This window comes from Theobroma umbraticum, unplaced genomic scaffold (genome assembly GCF_002168275.2).
Source record: "Theobroma umbraticum cultivar Fairchild unplaced genomic scaffold, ASM216827v3 scaffold_12.1, whole genome shotgun sequence".
Lineage (NCBI taxonomy): Eukaryota > Viridiplantae > Streptophyta > Magnoliopsida > Malvales > Malvaceae > Theobroma > Theobroma umbraticum.
Genome location: NW_018397269.1, coordinates 4,634,125 through 4,645,618, shown reverse-complemented (window position 1 = coordinate 4,645,618; position 11,494 = coordinate 4,634,125). Strand labels below are relative to the sequence as shown.

At 33.5% G+C, this 11,494-nt stretch overlaps 1 protein-coding gene across 1 annotated transcript in view; it reads right to left on the bottom strand.

Annotated features, from left to right (window-relative positions):
* Positions 1–701: 701 nt before the first annotated feature.
* The window catches only part of LOC110425850 (proline-, glutamic acid/leucine-rich protein), a 17,543-nt gene continuing 6,750 nt past the window's right edge, over positions 702–11,494 (bottom strand). The window contains exons 6-14 of the mRNA XM_089785231.1: positions 11,026–11,097; positions 9,798–9,857; positions 9,546–9,675; positions 9,272–9,462; positions 8,942–9,126; positions 7,006–7,133; positions 4,727–5,007; positions 3,758–4,001; positions 702–2,287 (exon numbers count right to left, since the gene is read on the bottom strand). Coding sequence (XP_089641357.1) covers positions 1,488–2,287; positions 3,758–4,001; positions 4,727–5,007; positions 7,006–7,133; positions 8,942–9,126; positions 9,272–9,462; positions 9,546–9,675; positions 9,798–9,857; positions 11,026–11,097 — 2,091 coding nt within the window. The 3' untranslated portion in view covers positions 702–1,487. The remainder of the gene's footprint in view (positions 2,288–3,757; positions 4,002–4,726; positions 5,008–7,005; positions 7,134–8,941; positions 9,127–9,271; positions 9,463–9,545; positions 9,676–9,797; positions 9,858–11,025; positions 11,098–11,494) is intronic.

The window sequence follows — 11,494 nt, the reverse complement described above, 5'->3', positions numbered from 1 at the left end:
TGAAGTGTAAGTAATTAAAATTTTGTAATATTGATTTATAAATTATTCAAGAATATTAGATTTAACAATGTAAAAATAGTTCAAAATTTATAAACTATAACATTTACATAAAAACTTAATTTAATTAATAAAATTTTAATTTACCTTGAATTGCTCAAAAGGAAATTTCAAAATTAAAAATTATACTAAAAATTGATTTCCAATAATAATTTAAATTTATAAACATAGTTGTTTCTTAATCGTAATTTAAAAATAATATATAAATATATTTAAGTATAACATATGAGAAATATAACAAATGTTAGTTTATGTAAAATGTAAAATCGAAGTTAACATGAATTTAATTATCAGTCAAATAAACTACAACCGGAGTCACATTATTACTTAATGTATTTTTTAATATAAAAGCTTTTGAGTTATGCAATAAATTAAATCTTATTATACTCATTTTAAGATGAATTCTTTAAAGTTTTAACTGTTACGGTGGATGCATATGCATTGAATATATAAGGCTACACAAGTATTTGTATATGAAAAATATAAATAAACAAAGAGCAACAAATAATAAATATTTTTTCACACAGCATAGAGTAGATTATAAACGTCAATTTAAAAATAAACTTAAACTTGGTATACATAGAATGTCTTTTGATTGACCTGTAAAATATTTTACACAGAAACGATATTATCTCCCTCCCAAATAGTTAAAATTACTGGAAAATATATTTTGAAAAATAATTTACTTGAAAACAAATAGACCATAGACTCCAAAATGTTTTGAGTTACACAAAAGGAGGAGTGCGAAGCCTCCAAGTCTAACCAACCAAAGCGGTTTAAGCAAGACCCTTGTGAGGGATTGACTACAAGTACTTGTACAATAATGAAGGTGGTTGTGCAACTAAATTGTTGCAGAGAAAAATATCTCCCATTTGTTTACAGAGTGAAGAAGGAAAATTCAAAGTGAAAGCTACTAAAAACTCTCACTCACCACCTCTTCACAATGCAGCACCTTCTGTTGGTTCTCAAATGGCTTTGTTCATGTTTCAAACCCTCCCCATGGCACCACCTTTCGTCACCCCAACCACCATAACTCCAATCGCCACACATTGCTGGCTCAACAAGAATCAATCATAATATTTTTCCTTTTGGGTAAGAACAAATTTTCTCTTGATATCAATTCTGACTCCTGTGTCAATCCAAACGTACCAGTTATCCCCTCTGACTACAAGTCCTCAAGCCTCATGATTGATACTGTCCATTCTCCTTAACCTAATGTCAACTTAAAATGAAAGAAAGAATGGAAACATTCGCTCTTCTCCTCCTTGCCTTGCTCTGAGTTTACTCATGAGCGCAACTGTGGGAGAATTGCAAGCAAGAATAATCAGAACAAGGCAAACACAAAGATCACACCATTAATGTTTCTAACATGGATTTCTCAATTTAACAGAGCAATAGTACAAGTATTATCATTCTACTGACCCTATTTCCTAGTCTGAATCAGTATCTGGATCAGCATCAACAATATCGGGAAATGAGTCCATAGATGAGTCACTATCCAAATGAGCCACAGATGCATTAACCTTCTCGACATTTGATATGGTCGAGGATGTGTTTCCATAAACATAATCAAAACCATCAACTTTATCGGCCGATACATTAGACACAATATCATGATCTGTATGGTTTAATCCATCACTGGTAGAAACAGCCGCCTTAAATTCTATTTCAGTGCCCTCAGGATTTCTAGCGACCACAGGACTCGTGACACCTTTGGCAGAAACAATTTCTTGAGTCTGTTGAATTGATTCTTGAGAGTGCCAGGGTTGCACCATTATTTCATCCTCGCCTCTCATATGCACATCTGCATCAGGTGCTGCTAGTTCTTGTTCACTTACCTCTAAAATATTGGTAAATGATGAATCATTTGCACAAGGTTTCTCTGCAAGGTTGAATCTTGATCTTTTAGCATCCATATTCTCCACAGGGATGTTTTCATATTCATTTTCATTTTCATTTTCATTTTGTAGCCACCTGTCATATAGATCATCATCATCTGACTTGAGAGCACTTTGTTCTGTTCCCTGCATGGATTTGGAAAACATGGTATCACCCTTCTGACCATAGAAGGGCATATTTTCTGGGAATCTGTGGCTAGCTCCATCAGTAAAGGTCTGATAAGAAGAGCGGAAATCATCCAATGGAAGGGCCCTAGGATGTATAAGCACCTCCAGTGCTAACAGCGCAGAGGCGCAAAATCCTGCAAGCTTTGTTCCAGCTTCTTGCTTACCTGGAAGAGTCATACAGTTAACAGTAAGTGAACATTTTTCATACGGCAACAGAAACTGTTTGTGCAAACAGTATGATGGAAGGGCTTGTACGATATTTTTAATTTATTATTTATTAGCCTTTGAGGCCTAACTGGGATTCGTGCCCATGCTACAAAGCTTGACCTGAATTCGAAGCTGAATAAAAGCTCTACGAAGGAGCCAAGTTTGTACACGTTTACTTGAGCTCAAAATGAGTTGGTGTATGTTTGAGCTCATTAAAACTTAGTGGCACTAGGCATCAAGAAGAAAACCTAGTTAAAACACCTCGCACCAATGAAACCTAGTCATTTGAATCATCTTATGATAACAACACTTGCACCCTTAACTTCCACCACTTGCATACGGCTATCTTCATAGAACTGTTAAAACTGATCCGAACCTGAATAACCCGTCAGCCATCCGAACCAGAACTCAACTTCACTGATTTAATAAAAAATATCAACTTGAATACACTCAACCCGAACCTGAAGTTGAACAATATGAAAAACTAATGCGAAACGACTCAAACTTAAATTGATATAATTTAATTTTCTAACAACATTAATTAGTTAAAAATAATAAATATAACACAACCTATTATTCTAGTAATTTTTAATAAGTTTAAAATTATCTTTTTAAATCTTTTTATTTATTCTTGCATTTTTATATAACTTTAGATATTATCCTTCTTAATTTATGAGTCTAAAAGAGATAAAAGATAAGTTCTTTGCGTTATTGTGATTAAATTCAATTTCTACATTTATATATCATAAATAATTTTTCTCCTTTTTTTCACTATTAAGAAATAATAAAATAAATAACTAGAATAGATGATAAAAATAATTGACAATAATTCAGTAAAGTTAATTGTGACACCTACTTTTAAACATTTCACTTTACTTCATCTTAAGTGATAATTAGATAGTTAACAAAGATAATGACTGAAAAAGCAAATGGAAGAGTATTAGACTAGAGAAGCTTCTTCATTATAAGTTGACTAAAATGTGACTGCGAATAACTTAATAATGATTGATAAAATCTAGCTCGATTTGAATAATGTGTTCAAATTCAATTTGATTTGACTTCAATAATCAACTACTTGAATCCAAAATGACCCAAACTCGAATAACTCAAGTGTCAAGCCAAACCCAAACCCAAGATGACCCAAATCCAAAACAACTGGAACCCAAAATGACATAAACCTGAAAAGACAAACTTGAAAATGACTTGAATGTTCTTTGACCCAAAATGAACCGACCTAACCAACCCAATTGCCAAACTCTATATCTTCACTATTCACTAAAGGAGCCATTCAATTGGTACCAAATATTCCATCTGCAAATAGCATTGTTAAACTTGTTATCATCTCAATGAACGTTAGTGTGTTCTTATTATTGGTTCACTCAATGAAGAAAAATATGAAACAATGTTACTATGAAGAAACTAGTTACCTTTACGGAAAAGCTCAAGACCTTGCGATAAAAATGGTGGGCGGATACGAGCTGGGGCAAGGAATGATGCCAAGAGTGCACGTAATGTTGAGAGCTGGAAATCTACCCATATCGAGGTTGATTCATGAGGCAGAAAAATGTTGTTTTCCTCATTCCCCCACCCCCCTTTACAAGAATTTGTTGCTGTCTTTATCAAAAGACTATCAATCCTTGAGCACCAACTCTCGGATTTTGAAGCACCACCCTATGAAAAATCAACATATATTCATCACACACACACACACACACACAAACACACACATATAGTATAAGACTAACAAAAGATAATAATCCCCAAGCTGCAAAACCACCCACCACCCCCCGCCCGCCCCAACAGGTCCCCCCCTGCTGCCAAAAAACAAGTATAACAAAAGTTCATTTATAGAGGCAATACTACTAGTTGGACAAAAACTACTTGTATACTCATATATATAACACAAAGAATTGTCTATGAACATTAGTTTCTATAATTCTTAAAGATAGACAATATGTACAAAGAAAATAAATTTTAGATTTATCATATACTTCTAACTAAAGAAGTTAACTTCAGTTCGTATATATCACATAACTGCAGAAAATAAAAAATAAAAACAAGACCTTTCTATGATAGACATTATAAAAAATAAACAACATATAAATTTATGTATTTTCTTCTTATTATATAAAAACACTAAAGATGGTTTTGTGATTCTTTTTTTTTAATATTCCATTAATCCAAACTTTTATACATCATTTGAAAACTCTAAAAAACAGTTCACTTCTTTTTCTGCACATTTAGCGTATTGAGAACTTATCCTATAAAACTTTAAAAAGAAAAAAATTAGTGCATGCTAGCAAAGTTTTCAAATGTATGAGAATTGCTTGATTCTCACTCATGATTCAAAGCAGATAACAGAACATGTTCTGCAAATACAGATGTAGTTCACATACCACTGTGAGAAGAACTTCCAAAGTGTCAAGTGCAGCAATTTTTACAGTAATTGGAGTCGTTTGATGTGTATTCGGTGCCTCCACTTCTGAACTAATTGTTTGTTTCTCTTCAACAGATCCAGTTTTAGTACCATGCTTTCTTTTCCTATTGCTAGGCTGTGGTGAAGCTCCAGTAGAGGGTCCTATGTTTGTAGGGGATGTTTCAGCATCTTCATCACCAAAAGAATTCAGATCATTGAATGCATTGTCAATGACATCCGGTGCAAGATATATTGCCATCCCTGGTTTAAAAGGAACAAAAAGGCTGCATATTAGTAATTCGGACCAAAGCTCATTTCCATTAGAATAGATGGCAACTATGGTAGAGAAATCATGAATTTTAATCCACCACAAACTCTTACAGTCCTAAATGACTTATGGAAAACAGATCAATCTACCTCATGTACCATTAGAATTCTAATGCACTTCCAACACAGCACGTGTTTTAGCAGATCTAAAGAGTTATATAGAACAAAGAAAAAAAGGCCATCACCAACCTTCCAACATACCTCATTTAGTCAGAAAATTTTAGAACATTATGAACACTTCCCCTTCAAGATTTCAGAAGGAATATTGAAAACTTACATTCAATCACATTATTAACACATATCAACATGTGATCTCATATGCTGAAAAAGTTCCTCCCAGAGGTTTTTCTTTGTTTCCTTTTCTCAGAATATAGCCACAACCTTGTTAACCACATTCCACTCCTAGTGCACTACATTCTAAAGCAACACCAGTAAATATACAGAACCCAACAAAGATCTAAATTAATATAAAAATATGAAAAGTGATTGCTAAGGAGAACCAGCCAAGAAAAAATGCATCCACAACAGCAAATACAAATATCCAATTAGTTAGGGGATAACAGGACAATATTGGCATAAGAATCTTTGCATGCCAAAAATAAGAAAGTGCTTGCTGTAGTTGCAAGCCATAACTATATTAACAGATACGTGGGCCCACTATGTGGCCATCAATGGCCTCAACACAACTATTGTGAAATACTCTACTATACAGTGATATATATTAGTGCTGCAAATTTGAGAAACTTATTTATCCAAGATAAAAATTTATCTCTGCAGGTTTTCAAAATAATTAAAGTATTAAAACAGCATACAACAGTACAGGCTCTCCTTTCTTTCTACTTTACTCATTGACCAGCCTAGGTCTGCAACATGGCTGCACACTATGCCCTGGGTAGTTCTACTTTGGAGAGGACAAGGGTTTCAGATGTCCAGTCATATCTGTTTCTTCACATTTTTTATGTGCTGCTCTATTAGGGAAAGGCTTAAATTTCAAATAACATTTAAAACTCCTGCAACTTGATGCTGATGGAGGATGAAAATATGCTACTTAAGGGATTACATTATCTAGGACTTCTATTTTATAATTTATGGATTTTATTGTAATCTTTAACTTTAATTAGGCTATTTTAGATTATTTAGGTTATTTCATATTAATTAGTATTTACCTTCTTTTCCAAGTATTAGGATTTAGGGTCACATTTGGTGTTTTGCATTTTATTAAGGTTTTGGGTTTAACTATAATATAAGTACCTATGCTATTTTGAATTCAGGTTTCTGGATGATGAATATGTGAAGTTTTTGAGATATTGAGTATCATGATTTTCTCCCTCTTGATTCTTTCTGGTTTTTTCTCTCCCTAGTTCTTCGATTTCTCTGCCAATTTCCTTCAGTTTATTTCTGATTTTCCCTCTAAATGTCTATTATTTATCTCCTCCCTACTTGTTCTACATCAGATACCTAATAGTTAAATCAATGGCCACATAAAGTTTCAATCCTTCAGGCAGTTTGTAACTGGTTTTCATTCTAAGGTTGCACATTTAGTAATCAGATATGTATATTGACACTAGTACATGACGGTCTGCTACCTCTCGCTTTTTCTTTTCATCCCTTACTGAGTTTTCAGTTTGAAGTATTCTCAATCCGGAGAGAATTTCTAATATGAGCAGAGTAAAAACTCCCTGCAGAAATTTAAAATTCGGAAGGAGGGGCTAGAGTTTGAGGCAATTACGAATCAAGAGAATGACAACAGCATGCTACTTTAGCTTCAGCTTATACATCAAAATAATGACTGGAAATACATGCATGCCTGAAGATAGGAACTAGCCATTAATCAGACCCAAGAAAGAAACAAGGGAAGAAAACAGTAATGGCAGCTATTTGATATCATAGGGGTGAAAAATTATAAGGATATTCAAAGAGAATACTGCTTACCAACACCCATTGATATAAGCAACATCCTAGTGATTGAATAGAGCTTTATCCGCAATTCTGGCAGTGCACATCTCCTGAAATACCTTGTAACAAGTCTCACAACGTATGCAGCATGCGGTAATAGTTGCCTGCAAATAAAATCAAGGTATCAATAAAGCATATGTGTGAACTCTTCAAATTGACCAACAAATCATACAGGCATGAAATCTATAAGGACAATAGATATCTCTAGAAATAGAGAAAGAAAACAAAGAGAAACATAGAAATTAGATTACAAGTAGCAGCTGAGAAAAACAGGTGTAAAAGGTTTTCCCAGAATGTTTACAAAAATCAAATTTGGGCAAGGGGCAAATTGATGATTTCTTAAGGATGCTACCATATATTCTGCTAATATTTAAGGTAAGAACGAGCAGTGGGTTTTGGAGTAGAGCAAATGGTTAACAAGGTTAAAAGCACATTTAAAGAAGGTAATGCCTCTTCTTCTCATATTCCACTAAGGTGCATTGCTCAACATCTCTTTTGGAATTTAGAGATAAACTTGGCCAATAAAACCAGATGTGGCCTCCTCCTATTGCAATTAATATAAGAAAATTTCCAAGTCACCAAAATGAAAAATGACAAATAGATCCCTTATTCCAAAGGCCCTATCACCAAAAACTAACCATGATCACATTCACTGAACCTCGGAGGTTCAATCTTCCAATCCTCATAAATAGAACAGGTAGAGACGAGTTACTTAAAAACTAGTTTTTAGGGAAACGTTCCATTTCCAAATGTCCAAGAAGTAAAATTTTCTTAAATTAGGGGCACAAGAAATAAATTAAAAGGTAAATCCTATTAATCAGAAAGGTAACCTTGCTGTACCCTGCTTTTTCCACACACAAATGATGTGCCGATCTTATTTAGTATTAGTTTTCCATGCCTATTCAATTACTGATATCATTATAAATGAGAACACCAAGCCTCGCCTCACTGATCTCTCATAAAACCAAATTCAATGAGCTTCCATATTGATCTGTCATTTGTAGACCACCACAACTACAGCTTCTGGAATTAAATTTTGAAGGACATTCAACAACAATTAGTCTATTGCCCATGTGAAAGCCAGACAGGATATAGTAAAAAGAGATTAACAAAAACCTTTTCAGGCAGATGAATACATTATTTACTCAAACCAGGCCTTTCTGACTTTGATCAGACAAAACATGTTAAGAGATAACCAAGGGGAAAAGTCTGACCAAGAATTCTGAGCAGAAAGAAAGCATAAAAGAGAATTATATGAGAAAGAAATCACAAAATGAGCACCCTGCCATTCAAAAAGAATTTTACAGAAATTCAACTAGTTATTGAAATATTAGGAGGAAGTAGCAATTGACAGTACATATTGAGGCTCCAGTTGATTGATGCTTTTGCTATTTGCTTTTTTTTTTTCTATGCATTCTTTTTTCCTTTTGCTTTCTATTCATTTTTTGCCAAAAAGCCAAAAGCAAATAGCAAAAACATCAATCAAATGAAGCCTAAAAAGCAAAAAGGTTAAAAATAAAAAATAAAGTCACAACATATTGAAGTATAGTAGATCAAAGACTCCAAACCCAAAAAACAAAGCTCATATATACTACTCTCTATCCCAATAAGCTTCTCACATTTTACTTTTATTGGTCTAAATTTTTTAACTTTGACCTCATTTTATTAAAATTGATCATTGATAAAAATATGAATAAATATTTTCTAAAAAACTTAAAAGAAGTAGCTTTTAGATTACATATATATAAATGTATATTGTAAAATTTAATAAATTAAAATATTTAAAATAATAGAGGTCAAAGTTACAAAATTTAGACCAAAATAAAGTCAAAATGTGACAAATAAATGGGACAGAGGGAGTACTATTATTCTAAAGAAAACACTGTAGTAAAAGAAACTTGTTCTTTCTAACCTGCGCATCCCCTTTATAATTGCAATGAGAAGTTCCAAAGCGTAAGCATGAAAGACTGGAAGTTCAGAACAAATTAACTCATGTTGCATGGCAGTCATAAAGGGCAACATGGTGTGTGGCAAAGAACCATCAACCATCAGCAGCCTCTCAACAAGAGCTAACATGGCACGAATTGGAGCAGTCACCTATTAATCAAAATATACAATGTTGCTGAAAAACATGACTAATGCATCTATAATTTTTTCTTTTAATAAAAATGAAGTCAGAAAAATCTTTCAAGGCCATAATTTAAATAAGCTTCATTTTCATGGATCTGAATTTCAACAATACCTGAATGGGATATGAACTTGTAAGCATTTTACAACAGCAAAATATCAGAGTAGAGACAGTTGATGCAGGCAATCTCTCAGAACTCCTTGTTGCCTCATGAGAGGCACCTTCTAATGGGGTATGACCTAAAGGAGATGGCAGATCTTTTCCCAGAGGAACCAATAATCTCCTAGCTTCATCAGATTTAGCTTCTGCAAGTTATTAAAAGCACATCCATCTATTTATTACCCTTAAGGCCAACCAGCGGCTTATCCATGAAGGTGTTAAATTTTACCTTCTTCTACACCTTGGAAAGCATCATTCAGGAGGTCGTTTATTGATAACAAAATTTTCTGCATCATTAGGGACCAGCTATCCTCATCTCCTTTCGATTTTGGAAGTAATGCTAAGCAATAACCAAGTTTCTGAAGTTTGAACCAGTCAGAAAAGAAAAAAAATGTAACAGCAGAAAGCATATACTTGCTACCTTTTGTTTCTTTTTCTACTTGCCAACAGTGAATAGAACAGGAGAAAAGAAACACGCTACCTTTGATGTTTTAGTACTGTATTTCCCTGAAAGAATTTTTGAAGCAATAACAGCTTCAGCCTGCAAAAGTTATTTTACACCAGTGCATTGTAACTTTATTAGCAGAAGACACCTAAAGATTGTATTAAGGCACAATTCAGTTAAAAGAAATCTTTCTATTCTTCTCTTACATCAGTTTGCAAGTACGCTTAAAGCAACTGAGGTTTGATTTTGCCATGTCAATTTGAACCTATGGGACTCATATGATGGCATCATTCATAGTATCATATATTGCCCTCACACATCATTTAAAATATAACAAGCAAACATATTTTTATTTTTGAAATTTTTACAATTTTCTGATACATGCTTCTAGGTTAAGGTGTTATCATAGCCCGATATAAGGACCAAACGAGTAGCAATAAATACACCATAACTTCTGTGATGCAATGAAAGAATTGTTGTCAAATCATGGATCCACATTGGCAATAATCAAATGATGTTGATTTCTTCAGATACATTATCTCATTAATGAACTGCCATGAATAGTCAACTGTGAACCTATGACAAGTTATAATCAATTTTATAAGAAACATACCTAGAGCCTAAACATTAATTCTTCTATCTACATGTTTGTATGTATGGCTTTGATTATATTACAATTTAAAAGGCCCATCATTTTAAATCTGACCCAACAAAACTAGAAATAACATAAATTCTTTTTGTAATTGAAAGAAAACCCAAAGTTAACATAAAAGCTGACAATAACATGGAGACCCAACCAATATCTGCCTCTTCTTAACACTCTAACTGAACAGTCAGCCAAAGTCCACTCAGTCACAGCAATCATCTAAACTACCGAACTACCTCTCCCTCTTTGGTTAGAAACTCTTTTAACTCCTAATTACTGAAGGTATAATTTCACTACCACCTAACATTAACTGCCACCCTCCATCCATTTTACTCAATGGATATCCTCCAAAGCTGCCAGAAACCTCTCAATGCCAGAACAACCTTTCAACAAGCTGTCACATCCAGTGTCCTCAACGTGTCACCACAATGTCATCTCATGACTAAATTACTTTTTACTTTTTTCTGTATCCTCTATATCTGATAAAGCATGTCTTATGTCCAACACAGATACAACATGGATATGGAGGGGGTTGTGACATATTCATGCTTCATAGGCTTGTATATTACAACTACACCAATTAAGAGTAGGAAGTCTCATAATGAAAATAAAACTTACCCTGTCATAATGATGATGGATGGCAGCTGGAAAGAAAGTTATAATGGTATACAATAGACTAGCTGCTCCTTCCTGCACATGACAAAACAAGGATGGTAAATTAAACTTGAAAGACTATGAAGAAGAGGAAATAAAAGAAAAGGCCGTACTTAGCATATACCTATGATCCCTCCCAAGTTCAAAAATGAGTTTTCAGCTGAAGTTGCCTCTATATGCATGCAAATACACATGCAGGCAAGAGAAAGAAATAATGCATTTTAATATTCTCGAATATGAGCTACTATCTCCCTAATGGGAAAACTGTTCATTTACAAGAAGAATCAAGTAATATTTAACTGAAGTTTATTAACACATAATAATACAACATGTTCTAAATGACATGTTCTTAAGCAAAAATTATTTTTTAATAAGCAATAAAACATAATCACAAGTACAAAGTTTTTGAGGAGTTTCAGAAAAAAAAAAAAAA